The sequence below is a fragment of the Lagopus leucura genome, unplaced genomic scaffold (assembly GCF_019238085.1).
Source record: "Lagopus leucura isolate 7727_CA_CO unplaced genomic scaffold, USGS_WTPT01 Super-Scaffold_100029, whole genome shotgun sequence".
Lineage (NCBI taxonomy): Eukaryota > Metazoa > Chordata > Aves > Galliformes > Phasianidae > Lagopus > Lagopus leucura.
In genome coordinates this window covers 1,721,694-1,738,058 of record NW_024962280.1, presented here as the reverse complement: position 1 = coordinate 1,738,058, position 16,365 = coordinate 1,721,694, and the positions used below count along the sequence as shown (strand labels likewise).

General features: G+C 42.6%; 1 protein-coding gene and 1 long non-coding RNA gene across 4 annotated transcripts in view; one reads left to right on the top strand and one right to left on the bottom strand.

The window, feature by feature from the left end:
* On the top strand, window positions 1-5,812 carry LOC122185375. Its single transcript, XR_006180854.1, has 2 exons — window positions 1-2,579; window positions 3,554-5,812. It is a non-coding gene; the product is annotated as an uncharacterized LOC122185375 (long non-coding RNA).
* The window catches only part of SMC4 (structural maintenance of chromosomes 4), a 32,976-nt gene continuing 19,848 nt past the window's right edge, over window positions 3,238-16,365 (bottom strand). For all 3 annotated transcript variants that reach the window (XM_042881104.1, XM_042881103.1, XM_042881105.1), the window contains exons 9-24: window positions 16,026-16,176; window positions 15,580-15,744; window positions 14,546-14,779; window positions 13,897-14,082; window positions 12,752-12,913; window positions 12,185-12,410; window positions 12,017-12,096; window positions 10,236-10,388; window positions 9,965-10,091; window positions 9,434-9,623; window positions 8,451-8,595; window positions 7,806-7,979; window positions 6,542-6,724; window positions 5,681-5,913; window positions 4,905-5,088; window positions 3,238-3,589 (exon numbers count right to left, since the gene is read on the bottom strand). In XM_042881104.1, the coding sequence (XP_042737038.1) occupies window positions 3,392-3,589; window positions 4,905-5,088; window positions 5,681-5,913; window positions 6,542-6,724; window positions 7,806-7,979; window positions 8,451-8,595; window positions 9,434-9,623; window positions 9,965-10,091; window positions 10,236-10,388; window positions 12,017-12,096; window positions 12,185-12,410; window positions 12,752-12,913; window positions 13,897-14,082; window positions 14,546-14,779; window positions 15,580-15,744; window positions 16,026-16,176 (2,791 nt within the window). In that variant the 3' untranslated portion in view covers window positions 3,238-3,391. The remainder of the gene's footprint in view (window positions 3,590-4,904; window positions 5,089-5,680; window positions 5,914-6,541; window positions 6,725-7,805; window positions 7,980-8,450; window positions 8,596-9,433; window positions 9,624-9,964; window positions 10,092-10,235; window positions 10,389-12,016; window positions 12,097-12,184; window positions 12,411-12,751; window positions 12,914-13,896; window positions 14,083-14,545; window positions 14,780-15,579; window positions 15,745-16,025; window positions 16,177-16,365) is intronic.

Sequence of the window (16,365 nt, the reverse complement as noted above, 5' to 3'; positions counted from 1 at the left end):
GGTACCTGTGGTGAAATACTGCACACAGCTTTTAGTGCCAGCTGTGCACAGATCAGGTATTGATTCTCAGTGCTCATAATGATCCTTGACTTTCTGCTGAAAGATTTAGTGTGCAGTGGAAATAGATACATACTGCAATAAGTACCGAAACTCCCTTCAAAATCAGCCACATAAGCATTTCAGATGTTATCAAGAGTCCTTAAACAACTTGAAAATGAGTGTAAATCTATTTCTAGCTTTTCAGCACAAATGATGGAGACTTTAACTTGATGTAGAAGAAAAGCCATAGCATCTTGTTCTGCAGTCAAATAATTGGTAACATGCTTCTCTTCATGGGATAGGTACTAAACTCACAATGAAAGCAGATTTTGACCTGCAGTTACTAACAGATTGATTACAGGCTGGAATAATTAACTGTTGCAGTTAGAGCTGCAGAACACAGAGAAGTTTACAAACATGAATCTATGTCTGATTTTGACTCAGTGCAAATAGTAGTATGTTCTAGCACAGCAGCATTCCTTGGGCGCTTTGTTCTTTAAAGATACTCAAGCTGTTGAACTGGTGATGTAACTGTGAGGCCAGCTTTCACAACGCCGTGTTTTGAAACCCTTGTGCCAACCCAGAGCTGCCTGCCCTACCAGCAGGTGCTGCTGGGGGGTTCTGCAGAGCAGCAATTGCTGCCACTGGTGTCAGTGAGGGCTGAGAGCAGGGCTGATGCTCAGGTGTGACGCTGCTGTATTCCTGAAGCCGAGGTAAAATCCTAAGCTTATCGGTGTCCTCATATGATGGTGTTGGTAAAACGGTCTCACCCAGCCGTGGCTGTGCAGCAGCCTTCTCTGCAGCGTGGTGGTTCACGTTGCTCAGATTGCACTGAAATGTCAGTGCTGAGCAGAGCTTCGGAGGAGCAGGCCTCTGCCCTGCCTGCCTCTGGTTTGTGCCTCTAGCACGAGCGATGGCAAGTCGCCCTGTGCTGCTGGATTGTGAACTCGCTGTCGGCGCAGCCTGGACTGGGTGAGCGCCCAGCGGAACTGGCGGTGGGCTCTGTGTCTTTCTCTGCAGCCCTGCTGGATGGCTGCCACCTGCACATTAACTCTCACAACCTGGTGCTACGTCTGCTGCCACACAAATCTGCTTTTTTTATTTTCACGACTTTTACAAATCTTACGGAAAGTTTATAATGCAATTTTATTTTTCCAGATTACGTGAATTTATAAGATGTCTTTATCACTGATTGATAGAAACGTTTAGTACTCGTACTTCTCGGTGTACCATATATTTTAATAAATTTGCATATTCTTACATTAGAGTTGGCTAACACCTTGATTTCCTCCCTGATCACTCTCCCTCTAATCCTGGACAGCTGGAAGCACTTGGGGACTGGACTGGGGCTATGAGACAGAGCAGCAGGGCTCGCTGGAGCTAGAATGTGGGTATTAAACAGTGCTTGATTTGATTTCTTCTCTTCCTCTTGCCCTGTTTTTTGTAGCATAGACCATTTAGAGTCTCTAAAAGAGTTTGGCCAGTGTGGATTTCAAGTTATTTGCGTTGTTCACTGCAGATCTGTTTGGGAGTCTGCAGGAGGTGGGCTAACTCTGGCTGAGTGCGAGGTGCAGGCTGAGCTGCTCTCGCTCCCTCAGGAGGACAAAATACTGCAGAGAAGGTCATGGGTCAGGATGGGGGCAGGGAGAGCGCTCAGCAGTTGTGGCCAAAACAACTTCACCTGCAGGAAGATTAATTTATTGTCGCTTCATATTGAAGGATGGTGAGAACTGAATACTGCAACTGCCATAAATCTATCCTCAGGCTCTGTCAAGGTCATGAGATGGGAGAAACCACAACTGCACTGCACTCGTGGCTGACATTAGGATGGGGCAGAGAAAGGCCTTGCATTTTCTGTCTTTAGTGTTGATTTTCACTGCTGCTGATCTGTGTTCTGAAAATGATCTGACAGTAACCAGGATGGCTTTCTGGCCCCAATTCAAATAGTCTGCTTGTACGTTTTTATTCTGTGCCTGTTAATTTGCAGCTGGTGATATTTGGTGTAATCACTGTGCAGAGCAGCTTTCACTGTAACGTTGAACATGGGCTTTTCCCCTCAGTTGATAGCCTGTTCAGTTACACCACCTCCAGTTTGGCAGGGCAGCTGTGCTGGTGAGCCTGCCCTGCTGCCAGGTGAGTGCAGGCTGGTACAGGGAGCACAGCCTCGTGGGCACCAGCACCACTCAGCCTCTTCAGTTGTGGGGAGGCTTCAGGGTCTGCGCGCTGTGTGACAGGACTGTGACAAAGTGCAGGGAGCTTGAAGTGTGCTGAGTAGGAGAAGGTGAGAGGGAAATGTAAAGACAAATAGCACAGGAAAGAGTGAACTGTCATCCTAGAACTGAGCAAAGCAAGCTTTTCTACTATGGGCACCTTACAAGAGCGAGCACATCAGTGACTGGTTATCTTTTTCTTTAAGGAAATAGGCGGATAACTGCTGGTGGCTTAAGCTAACAGAAGTGATATGAAGCAGCATTTAGGACACAGCTGTTTTCTGTCAAAAGGAGATAGCGGCATACAGCAGTGAGGAACCTCATCCCAAGGTAGGAGACACTTCCAGCTCAGGAGCTGGTTATTAGTGACCACCACTTCTGGAGTGCAGTTCCAGCTCCTAAAAATACAAAGACAACTTTCAAAGCAAAACATGGGTACAGAAGTGCTGACACAATGATGGAAACAGAGAACTTTAATGGGTAGGCAGGCATCAGGAATAGGGCACAGATTGAAATGTTCTTACCTCTACAAGTGAAAACATGTTAGAAATGATGGTGAGAGCAAGCAGGTGAGTCGCTGTGGGACTGATAAACTGTAAGTGTACAACAGCCACAGGAAGAGAAGTGTTGTCCTGCCTGTGTAATTACAGGAAGACAGAGAAGGGAACAACAGCCAAACCAGTTCAGTGCAAAATGTTCCCAGTGCCTGATTCCTAGAGCACAGCTTTATGAGAGCAGCCAGAAATAGAAGTCCGTTCCATTTTACAGCCTTATTAATGCAAATTATTTTATATATTGACTTCACTTACTGGAACACACACATTAAAATGCTTTGGTATTTAAATAAGGATGCTCTCTGTTGGTGTTTGAAAGCAATTTGCTTCCTTTAGTACGCAGAGGGGGAAAAAATGTCCTGAATTGACATAATAATTGAAATAATAGCTTTTATTTTAATCAGTTCATATAATTAAGACCCATAGAGACTGTATGATAAAGAATGCCATTTATTTAGATTTGTTTTTATTAACAGTCTAAAGAGACTCCAATCTAAAGAGAAAAATCTCAAAATACAAAAGTATATTTAAAAAAATACAGTAAGCAGCAGCAAGAATATTAATTTACATGGGAAAGTTTCTGTTTTTTCATTCACTCTGGTTTTGAGCCATGCTGTGCTCAGCAATGCCCAGCTCCGTCAGTCCTTTGGCTGCAATGACTTTGGGGTTTGTAGCCACACTCTTGGTGGTGTTGTGAGTCTTGTAAATCCCAATCAGCCTGTCTGCAATCTCAAACATGTTGTTCCGCAGGGAGATGATGATGAACTGCGCGTTTTTTGTCTGCTCCTGGAACAAAAGGTATTCGTGTGAGCTCAGGGCTTTGGGGAAGCTGCGCTCTTGCATGGTCTCCACATCCAGCTTTAAGAACTGCTGACACATCCCTGTAAATGTTCAGTGCACAATGCAGTCCAACAGCTCTGCAGGTGCTGATCTCAGTCGTCTGCTTTTGGCTGAGTCCTGCCTTGGCTTTCAGCACAAAGCATTTCAACTGACTCAAGCAACAGCTTTCCCCCTTTTTTTTTTCCTTTCACATGACCTGTTCAAGTGAATTGAATTAAATAAAAGCATACGTAAATGTTTGCAGAATTTCAGTTTGCCCCAGTCTTAATGTGAATTTCATTAGCTTTCCTGAAGGCCGCCTGACTTACCTGAATTGTCCTAACGAGGGCTCCTTTAGGAATGGAAAGGAAATGAAACCTATCTCCACACGCTGAGAACTGGGGGAAGCAAACCCCTTATGGAAGGGGACAAGCTCTGAAGAAGGAAAGCAATTCTGTGATCCTGAGGCACAATGGCACAAGATAACCAAGCATCTACCTTGGCTGGTGCTTTCAAAATAAAACCACCTTTTTTCCCTTAGTAACTCAGTGTAAGGTCACACGTGTGAAAACACAAGTACTGTGGAAGCAAAGTTTAAGGTGCTTCCCTAGCTTGAAGCAGTTAATCTTTGGCATTTCCAGCCTGTTCCCAAAATGGGTTATACTTTGAGTAATTCTGAAAATTTCAATTTTAAATTAGCAGGAACTGCAGCAATGTAAATGCTCGCTTGGCTTAAATATGGTGATGATAGAAATATCAGTGCTTTTCCTTTCAGGCTTTCAAAAAAGACAGATCCAATAAACCTGCCTGCTGCAGCCTGAGAGAATGAAAGGCAAGTAAAAATCCTTTGGCTTTGGCTGCACCTCAGAATGAAGTCATGAGCCTGGATGTGTGAACGCCCTACCAGGAGCAGCTCAGCTGAGTGGGGCTGATCAGTTTGAGTGGAAGTAAGTTTTAAAGAGAAAGGAGTTGCAGCAGGGCTGTGCTGAACCGCAGCGCTGTTGGCAAACTCTGCTCTTTAGACGGCTTTCCAAAACGCGCAGTGAAGATGTAGGGAATAATTACAGATCTTCCGTTAGCAACCCAACTTCAAGAAAGCAGCAGTCTAGAAAAAAACAGGCAGAAAACTACATTCTGAGCAGCTTTCTGAACACCTGCTTAGCACAGATGTTTGAAAACACTGCGTCTTACAAAGCCTGAATCTGGCTGTAACTTCGTTACCACTTTCCCTTCTTGTGGCAGAGAAGGCACAGGTCGCACTGCAGTAGCTGCCAGTACTTACGTATATGTAAAATGCTACGATGGATACATTTTTGAAGTCAAGTGCTGCATCGATCTCATCCATAAAATACAGTGGTGTTGGCTTGTAATGATGAAGTGCAAAAACTAGAGCCAGTGAACTGAGAGTCTTCTCTCCTCCTGATAAGTTAAATATCTTCTTCCAGCTTTTCTTGGGAGGCCGAACGCTGAAACAAAATCAGTTTGTAAATTACTTCTGCTCATGAATCAAGGAACAGGCCGTGCTGACGAGCCACAAGGCAGCAGGGAGGTCGTGGAGCAGCTCCCTGGGCACACACAGCTACGTGTCAGCTGCTGCCTGCCTGGGCTGGAGCTGCTGCGACACTCGTTTGTTCTCTGTGGGACCTGCAACATTGAAGAACTACTATTTCATTATGTTTCAAAAGTGTTGTTCTATTCTTAAAGTAATGAATATACTTGAGGGCTATATATATATATATTGATGGCAGAACCATGTCTGCTTGCCACTGTGATCTGACATGATTCCTCGGGCAAATGAAATGGTGTGGGAAACAAGAAACCTGGAACATTACTTTGAAATCAAAGCTTTCTAACTGTTGTTTGTTAGTTCTGTGTTTCCTGAAGTGAAATGAATATTACTCAGAGCTAAAAGGTTGTGGCTTCTGTGAGTATCTTGCCAGTATTTGCCAAGAGATGGGACTACCATGGTTAGCTGTGAAGTTTACTGTAAAAATGGGTTTTCAAAAGGCAATACAGTGCCGAGGAATTGCAGCCACAATGCCAAGTATTTTCACATACCTGAACATGATTCCCTCAGAGAAGGGATCCAGGCTGTCTACGAGTTCTAACTCAGCATCTCCTCCCAAAGTCAGCATCTGGTAGTTCTCCTTCAGTTTATTTGTTATTACATTAAATCCTGCCATAAATTCATTTAGCCTCTGCTTTCTGAGATCTTCAAAAGCTTGTCTAAATCTGTCTCTCTCATTGGTAATGTCATCCAATTCAGCCACCCGTTTTAAGTACAGCTCCTCCTGCAAAGAACAACAATGAAACACAACAAAACCAAAGTGCAGTTAAAGAAGCTGCTTCTATTTTAGATTTTATGCCACTTTTCTTTCTACCATTTGAAAACTTATTTTTCCCAGAATGACCAACAGCCTTGAAGTAAAAAGGAGCTGAGAACAAACCCTCCCTCTTTTTGCTGTTCACTTCTAACGTGGACTCCCTCAGCCATTTAATTAACTTGAAATTGTAATTAACCGATGAATGCCTACTTTAGTAGCTCTGTGCTTCAGGTAATCTTACAGCTCTGCCCATAAGAGCTGTGGGCAGTTGGCAGCTGTGGGCAGAGCAGCTCTCAAGCACTCTGGAGGAGCAGCGCAGAAAAGCAGCTCCCATCTGCATTTAATCAACCTGTCTCAACAGCTACAGATGTCTGCTTGACACCACCTGACAGCACGGGGTCACTGCCTGTCTTTATGTGTCAGCAGTCAGTGCGTAAAGGTTTTGCCTTCTTCCCCTGGGATGAGGCAATACTGGGCAAGAAAACCTGAATAAACCGATCCTTGAAAAGCCAAACGTGTTTTGGACGAGGCAAAGCCACGCTGCTGTGCAATATCAAAGCAATGAATCTGCTGCATGGCAGTAGCAGAGCTTTACCTTCCTCCTGTACTCTGCAATAGCACCAAGGTTGGGTTTCATTTCATGGCACTGTGCTTCCAAGAGAGCTATTTGATTAGTGATAACGTCCGGATCCTTGATAGCCTCAAGCTCTTCTTGACTGAGCACTGGGAGCTCTTCGGGTGGCTTATCTTCTATGGGATGCAATGATAATTTTGATATCTAAAAATCAAAATCAGTTACTAGAAATCTAAAGATGACATCAATTATCACACGAACATGCTTCCAAAATAAATATTTTTGGTGTTAGTAGACACTGAACCTTCCAAGCATTCAAAACTTCTGCATGCCAGACAACAAACACTGCATCCTGTTGTTTTGTGCCTGAAGATTTACTCTCAGAAATGGATGTTTCTGTGCATGGAGCAGCAGCAGGCAATGTGGGTCTCATCTCTGCTTTCCTCATCCTTGAAGTTTCTTTCTACCATTTGAAAACTTTTTGAGAACAAACCCTTTTAATTTAATTTAATACCTTGTATTTGCAAGATTGAAAAGCTGCTGAACACCACTGCTGAGCAGCTGCTCTAGCTGTCCTCAAAGGAGCAAGGATGCAAAGAGCACTGCAGGATCATCTGCTGGTCTACATCTTATCTGGCCTTTTCCCCTGTGCACACACCGTGTTTGTGCACGTTGCATAGGTCATGAAGAACAAAGCAAAGCCAGCCCCAGCCATTGCCTCTGACTGACTGTGCACTCAGGGAACCCATGGGCAAAGAAGTCAGGTTTCTGAGCAGAATTGCTTCCAGAAGAATTAAACACCATTCCCAGCTGATTGAAGACGCTCCTGCTGTGATTTGTCTTGTTTTAAAGAACAGCTTAGTGGATACAGCACTGAATGTTTTCCATTTCCTACTCCTCTTTGCTTCTCTCACCTTCCTAAGAAGGGTTTTTTTGTTGTTTTTATTCCCCCAGTATCTACTGAGAGAACAGCCAGGCACAGAAAGCCCCTTAGTTGGTATTTATTGCCTACTACTTTGCCTTTGTTGCTTTTCATTGCTCTTAAACAGCACTACATCAGTTACAGTTACCCCACCATTCTTTCATAAAGAAAAAACGTGGAAAGCCAGAAGCTAAATCATTTCATTCACGTCATCCTTTTTTAAACAGGTTTTTAAAGGACAAACAATACTTTGCTGTAAATGATGAGCTGAATGTCATTTTTTGCCCAAATTACGTTTCCTACTCCGTTAACTATTATCGGGACGCCATAATTCACCTTCTACGAACTGAAAAACTTGCTTACCTCCTTTTGCCAGTATTTAACCTTCGACTGATGTGTAGAAATATGACTGTCAATTTGCTCAATTTTGAACTTGATATTGAGGGCTTCCTTCCGCAGTTCGTGTTCGTCATCCTGAATGGCCCTCATCTCCTGCAGCAAAGCGCGGTGCTCCTCCTGCACGGCCGGCAGCGCTTCCTGCAGCAGTGGCACACAGAGGGCAGTGCTCAGTTGCCAGGGAAATTCACCCGTGCCTCACCTTCCAGCTCAGTTCTCACCATCTATTCACACAGTTACTCTCCACAGCCCTGAGTACGGCTGTAAATAAAACACACTCTAACAGTCAGCTTAACCTGGTGTGCGAGTTCTGAAACAGCAGCTGGGAAAACGCGCTGCAGCTTATATTTGACATCCAGATCTGGATGAAGCAAGTCCTACACTAATGTTTTAATGTGGTTTAGATCAGTGTCATGAGGTCAGGCTCGAATTGCAAGGTAGCTCTTCAAATGGAGCTATCTGCTCATTTCTGTATTCTAGGCCTGCCTGCAGTGTCAAGGATAAAGGTTAGCAGCACCCATTAAGACTCCTTTGGTACAACAAATACTACGTGCAGTTCATTTCAGACTGCATCCTCTAGGAAGAGGTACACCAAATTAACATTACACTTACTTCAGCTTGCTTGCAGTCATTCAGAACCCCTGTAGCTTTGTCTTCTAGTGTAGTCAGCTCTTCTGTTAAGTCTTTAATTTCTTTCTCATTGTCTCCAATCTCCTTCTCCGTGCGAAGAACAGAATCTTCAGACTTTTTCAGGTTTCTGAACGGACACCAAGACATCCATGTACTTCACAAGTGCAAGTACAACACCAGAGAATCCAGAAGCACAGCCTTGCTTATAAAAAACATTCCCTAGATATTGGTAATCAAACAGGAAGCAGTGATGTGTGCACAAACCCTCACACACTGGGGATACATGGGTAAGACAAAGCTGTCTTCTGTAAACACAAACATGCAGCTGGTTCCTTCACACTGTTGTGAGTTCACTCTCACTATGCATCGTTAAGCTAACATAAAAACAGCCCATTTTCTTTCTGACACACTTCACAATACAATTAGTCCTTCAGATCTGAACTGCTTCACTGCATGCCAATAACGGTTATTCCTAATTTTTTCCTGATGTTGTATTTTAGTGATAGGCAGAAAAAACTGATTAAAGGGGACTTCTAAATCACCTTTTGGACTGCCAAACGTTACTGCCTTTTAACTCCAACGCAAGCAGCTTTTAGCTTGGTGCACGCAAATGAAAACTAAGATTTTCAGATGGAGAGACTTTTAGCCATGGCACCAATTGCTGCAGGTCCTGATGTCGGCAGATGCAGCTGTTTGAAGACTGAAGGGACTCTCCTTGATCAGGTGTCACTAAGCTTTCTAGGTCTCTGATCCTCTGCCTGTAAAGCACACTAATTAACAAAGACCTCTAAATTAATTAACAAAACCTTAATCAAGAGCCAGTTTCAGTTTGAGGTGTCTGTTAGAGAAAAAGGCCGTGATCTTCTCCCTCCAGTTTTCCTCTGCTGTAAGGAAGGGAAAGCACACCCCCATCCTGACAGATCCCCAAGTACAGAGACAGCCTTTAAAACTGATGTGTACTGTACCTTTGTGCAGTCTTGATTGCCACTTGAGCTTTAGTAATAGCTGAAGTACATTCATCTATTTCTTGGTTGATCTTATCAACTTTGTCTTGCTGTGTTTTAAGTTTACGATTATTGAAATCAATTATGAGGTTATGTAATCGTTTAACTTCACTTTCCATTCTACCAGCTTGCTCAGAAACACGCTCATAATCTGTTGGTAAACAAAGTAAGTGTTAATGACGTGACGTGGTCTCTAGACTCAGTTCTGTCTCTCTCAATCGTCTGGCAGAAACATCCCAGATATTTATAACCTCGGATTTTAGTGCGACTGAAGAAGTAAAGCATCTGCATGCTGTTGATGCTGCATTGCTCAAAAGAGGAACACAGGACATCCAAAGTACTCTGTGTGCTCTTTCTTAAAATGCTACAAAAGCAAAGTGGTGAGTACAGCACTGGTAACGTGCAAGAACAAAGCCTTAGCATTCACTCCTGCATTGGTAAATGAACATGACTACAGCTTTTATCTGCAATCCCTCTCTCCACAGTAAGTACCTTTCTTATAACTACTGAGGACTTTCTCCAATTCCTTCTGTTTGTTTTTGTCTGGAGCAGCAGCAGTTACATTTGCTTCAAGTTCCTTAACTTGGCCTTTTAGATGAATTTCTTGTTCAGAAAAACTCTACAGAAAACAACAGATCAGTGTTAGAATCCCATACTTTAGGAAAGGTCTCTGATACTGACAAAGGTGACATTAACTTGAGCCTGAGGAGCTGTTCTCCTGCATATAGAAACCAGATGCTGCCTCAGTGACCAGCTTGTTCACCTGGATGCTCGCTGTGTACTTTTCTAAAGTATTTCTCATTTCCCGCACGTTTTTCTCTAGCTTTGTTATGTCTTCTTCCAGTTGTAATTTTTCTTCTTCACACTGCACTGCTCGTTTGGAATCCCTCTGCAGTTCAGATTCCAGTCTGTTGATCTACACAAAAATGAAACACAATCACTCACAGATGTCACCACTACAAACACAAGTATTCATTCACGTGCTGGGCAGTCTACGATCTCTTAAAACACAGAAAGTGCTGTAACAACTTGAGACTTTTCTAAAGCTGGACAGAACATGGAGGCTGCTGAGAACCCCGATGATAAGCGGTGTTAGGAAGACAGGCTTCTTGAAATTTACCTTGAAAGAGCAGAAGGATAAAGATACATCTCAGATCTCAGCCAATTTTCTGTTTCTACAAACAGAAAACTGCCTAATAGGCACAGACACAAACATACTTCTTCGGGTTGGAGGTGCCCACAGTTTCTACACAGGTGCACAGCAGGACTGACAACAGAGAAATCAAGCTATAGCCACTGATGTTTACTGAGTGCCACAGTACGTCCAACGGACCAAATAAAAACAGGGGTAAGCATGTCTCTTGGAGAGAACTAACCTCGGGTAAATCTGATGCCTGAAGACAAGAAATAGCAGTCTTCCCTATTACTAGGATAGAAATACGAGCTGGCTTATGTATTTATTGATCCTTTTCGAGTCTGGGACAATAACAGTTTGTCTGTGAGATCAATTTATTAGTTCAACACACACTCGACATTATATGAATAGCCTTGACAAAAGCTGCCATGTCAAACCCTCTGGTGTTTGCAGAACTGTAACTTCTCTTGGTTAATATAATCCTATTTTCCAAGCTAAGTGAAGGTGAAAATACAGGAGAAAAATAGATATCTTTTTTAACCCCCCAAAGATAAAACCAAGTAGTGCTGAAACATGAGCAAGGACAGCAAGAATGGTGGCACAATTATCTCCTCCAGCAGAGAAACCTTCATGTTGAGTTGGAACTTGGGGTTCCCCAACATGAATGTGTTTCCACATAGAAATAGTAACCACTGTTTCTGTGTTTTCAAGGGTAAGCAGGTATACAACCCCTTACAGCTCTCGTTCCTAAAGAACAAGAAGTTCATTCTCTATTGGAGAGGACTGACCTCAGGAGCCACTGTCTGCTTGCTAGTTGCAGGGGGGAGCCTGCCTCCTTGCAGAGGTGTTACTGGTGTGGTTTGATCTTGGGTTGACCAGCAGATACTATGTGAAAAGGACACTGTCTACAGTTCTGTTTGCACTAAATACAAGTACAGAGTCAAACCCAAATAAATTCAGATGGCAAGGAAGTATTTGGATTTCTCCAAGTGTTGTTGACAAAAAATTTGAAGGAAGATGTTGCCAGACCCTGAGAAATCTTACAATGACACAAAACGTTGGACAAAATCTTTCTTTTCCTGCCATGAGTTTGCATATACTTCCCTGCAGCACAGTGGCTCCTTACAGTCAATCTCTTCCACGTTCTCACACCTACCTTCAGTCAATTTCCAAGCTATCAAAGGTAGCATGAAGGAACCAGAAGTAAATAGCAGGCATATGATGGTTGGGGTATGAAAAAGTGCACTTAAGAGCAACAGAACCCACATTCAGCTGTTTTCAGCTTTCAGTCACCATCAGAGTATCTTACGTCTTGTTAACGACTCGTACCATCATACAAGCGTGTATGAACCGTCAAAACATAACAAACTCCACAGAAATTGCACTTTTAGTTAGGATTATGCACTAACCTCCTCTGGAGAAACATCAGTTACAACTGAGGAGCCCATTCTGCCCTTCATTACTTTGCCCCCACCACCAGTCATTGTTCCTGAAGTGGTGAAAGAGGAAGAGAAGTCAGCATGCTTCATTTTGCTTAGATAGCAAAGTGCTGAACATGTAAGCTTACACTTAAATACCTGACTGCTCAATGATTTCTCCTTTCAGCGTTACAACCCTCCACCTTTTATCTCTTTGGAATGCTATTCTGGTAGCATCTTCCAAGTCCTTGACCACCAGGGTATCACGTAAGGCAAAGTAAAAAGCTGGGCAAAAGCTCTCATCTTCTACTTTCACCAGGTCAATCAGGCGAGGCACGTTTTCAGGGGTTGGGATTTTTGCAAGATTTTTCTTCCATACAGCCATCTGCATGAAAGAACGTAAACAAATGAACACGGGTTCCTTTGGCTACAATAACGAAATGATGCCATAATTTAAGACATGCCAAGGCTTTAAAGCAAATGTAAATGTTCTCTAGTTAAATGTAACTTCTCAGAATGGTGAAACCTCCTTTCTTAGGAGTCTCTCTAGCTTGGATCTGTACTGACTTGGATTACAATTAAACATTTTGCACTTTAGCTTTACCTGCATTAATACTTATTCAGTGCAGTATATCAATGTAACACGTATTTGTATGTATACAAACATCACTGGCATCTTAGGGTAAATCAACAACGCAACTTGTTTTGCCCAGCACCAGTACTGACTTTGTCCAGGGCTATAAACGTGGCAGCTCCAATTTCCGTTCTCTTTAGGAATTCCACGCATTCCTGTGCAATATCGATCGTGTCAACAACGATGAAGTCCAGGGCAGCGCAGGAGGATGAAATAGCAACATCATACTTCTCATCAATAGCTCCCAGGTCTCCCTAAGAATGGAAGGGGGAACGGAGAGGGGGGACAGAAATACTGTCATTAGCTGGGCATCAATGGTTTGTCTTGGTGTTGAGAGTACGACAAAAGCTTTACAGAGAACGAGACGAGATGAAAATAAATTACAGAACTTTTTTGCCAAGTAATTTAAACCTCAGTTAAATTTTGGGAATTAATATCACACCTGACTTCTGTACACTGCTATTCATGTACCTCTCCTATGTAGTTCCATAATAGAATATGGATTCATACTTAGCATTTCAAAAGCAGTAATTCTGACACAGCAGTGTGGTAGCTGTGGATTTCTTTTCTGTAGATAAATGGCAAATTTTATATGCCAGTATTTTAGTGAGGCGGTCTGGCCTAGCAAAATCATTTTGTATATTCTGTGTATGGTTCTACCACTGATCTGCTGGGTAGCACTTCTCAACTCAGATACCCCCGCAAGCATTCCTGCACACAGCTGCAAAATGGTGTCAGGTTATTGGTCTCCTTTGAAAATCTTTTCTTATCTGCAGGTTAACGAACCAGCACGCACAGCCAGCCAGTTATCCAACAACACCTTAACCTCAGTCCTTCCTCTGACAAGTGGTAACACAGCATAAAACAAAGCAAACACCAGCAGTGGCAGACAGCTGTGTGCTGCCATCTCAACTATGTCCTTTAAATCTACTTATACCTCAGGTTTTCAAATCCACATGCACTGAATGTTCTGAAGCAGAATCTTCTTTGAGGAGCAAGAGAGGCAAAGAGACAGCAGCAGAATGTAACATTATCACAGGTGTACTGATATATGCATTGTTTGATTCCAGAAAGAAAAAAGGAACAAAGAGCTCCAGTTGAGTGTTGCATTGCCTCCTGCTACAGTTGAGCAGCATTTTCAGACCTTTACCTATTCCACCTTTCCCCTACTCAGAGAAAAACCACTCTACTGCCATGAAGTCTAAGACAAAATTCGTAACAGCCTTTTAAAATTTACCAGTCTTCCATGTATTCCAGAAATTCTCCCCGACCTCTTCTGCTCAAGCAGAGCCTCCAGCACTTTTCCTCGACTGCGGTGCTGTGCTAAAGAACTTTTGGCTTCTTCTACTTTTTGACGGAGATTTCGAACAACATCCTGAGCACTCAATTCCTCTTTTTTCAGCTTCTCAAGCTTGTTCTCTTTCTAATGGGTACAAGAGAGATGTTAGCCACAAGAAACCTTCTGTACTCTAGACTTGGATTCATGGCTCTGTAAGCAATAAAGCAGCCACTGAAAAACTGAAGTAGCAAAACATTCATCAGCAAAATGGCTGTTATTTGTACACCTGGAAACAGATACAGCAGCTCATGCTCGTGTGAATCAGGCTTACACCGAGGTATCGGAATTATTTTTTCTACAGGGTAGAGAGGGGAGCATGAGGTGAAATTCAAATGGCTCAGAAACATGGCTATTCATTTATTTTACCGTGTCCAATTATTACATTTAAACTGATTTCCTTGTAGAGATGCATGAGATTTAATTTTCTGTGTTTAATGTTAATATTTTCTTCAAGCAAAACAAATTTGAAATCAGATACTTAACTTCGGTGATTAATTAATTATCTGAATGTAGTTGTTAAATTCCGCACATGAAGGCGAGGTCTCACCTCCTTTAATTCCAGCTCAGCTGCAGGTAACTTTATATCTAGATCTTTAATAGCAGTCTTCCTTTGCTTCAGAGTGTCAGAAGTGGTCGTCAGGGCCTCCTTTGCCTCGCTGAGCTGAGACACAGCAGTGTTGTAGCGGGTGAGGTAGATGTCGAGTTCTGCCTGTGCCACATCCATCTTGGAACGCGCGTCATTCACCGTCTTACAGAACTCCACCAGCTCTTTCTCTTTGCCCTGCAGAGACGGATGTTACCGACCGAAACGCACTGGGGGATTTACTGTGTCAGTCATGCTGAGTGAAAGGCAGCAAGGACACCAGCAGGTTGTTTTACTGGCAGGGAACAGATACGAGAACCGTTCAATAGAAGAACAGGTACATCTCTCTGAATCGGTTAATATATTCCTTATGGAAGTGCTTTTTTCCATAGCTATAAAGAGCACTGTGGAATTACCTTAAACCATTTCCATACAAGCACTGCATCACCTTAACTTGAAGCTGTGGAGAACACTCCCAGCTAAATTTGTACTAAATTTGTACTGAATTACAGATCAAAAGGAGAAAGTGTTCAGTGCAGGAAACAGACCTCGACATTTATAGAATAAATGTTCAGTCTCCAGATCGTTCATGATTGGGCAGCCAATATCAACAGCAGTAAGTGTTGCAGTAGTTGTGTATGCACTGAAAGACAGACCACAGCTGTGCACAGGGCTCAGAACACAGCATTTCAATATCAGATTATAATTATTATTTTCAAGTAAGTGTTGGCTTGAACATTTTGATGGGAGAAAATTCAAGTGTGTTCTAGTAGTGGAGGTGTAGATTTATTTAATGTATGTGTATGAACGATATCCTTAATAACTTATCACTACCAGAAGCAAACAACCTCATGAGAATGAATTAGCTACTGTAAGCTCTAAGTTAGCCTCCATCAAATCAGCACAAGGAACACTACCAGATAAATCACATCTTCCTTCCATTTCCCACTCCAAAAGCTGCACCTCGGTTAAAACAGAAAGTGTGCGAGTCAACAAACCTCTTTTTCTTTCTGAATTTCTCGTGTTTCTTCTTTAAGACTACTCATAACCTGCTTGAGTTTTTCCTCCTCTTTGTCTTTTGCCTTTTCAAGAAGCTCTTTCTTAGATGTTGCATCGCTGATGGTTTTTTCACTACTGGAGGGCACGTTTTTCAGTTCTTCCACCTAAAGAAGGACAAAATTAACTCCCTCTTCAACCGAAACAAAACAGTTTGGCTGCATCTTTAAACCCGGCCTTTCAAATTTAAAGTGATTAGCAAACAAAAACCGAGCTGACAAATGACAAAATATCAGAGTGAAAAAAAATTAAAACATTTTTAAGCCTTCTCTGTAGCACAAAGTAGAACTGGTGTCCTTTGTTCCTCTTATCCAGCTGCATGAAGATGCTCTCATCTAGAGCAACCAGGTGCGTTTCTTTATGGAAAGCAAGCTGCAGTTCACTCTACCTTTTCTTTGTCCTTTTGAAGTTGCTTCTCCAGTTTTTTAGCCTTGCTTTTGGCGTGCTTCAGTTTTTCCCTTACTTCAACATCCTGCAAATCCAACTGAGTAAATTTATTTTTATTTTCCTCTATGAACACTGTAATTTTATCAATTTTCCTAGAAGGAAAACAAGAAAGAATTATCTATTCCATATCTTAAACAAAATAACATCAGTAGAACTTGGCTGAGTAAGTGAGCACGCAGGATTGAAAACAATACTGGTCAGTTTTGGTAGAAGCAGCATCCGAGGCTCACCGTGTTCGTGGTATTTTCCCCAGGGCGCTCATTTTTCATCAGAAAAGACAA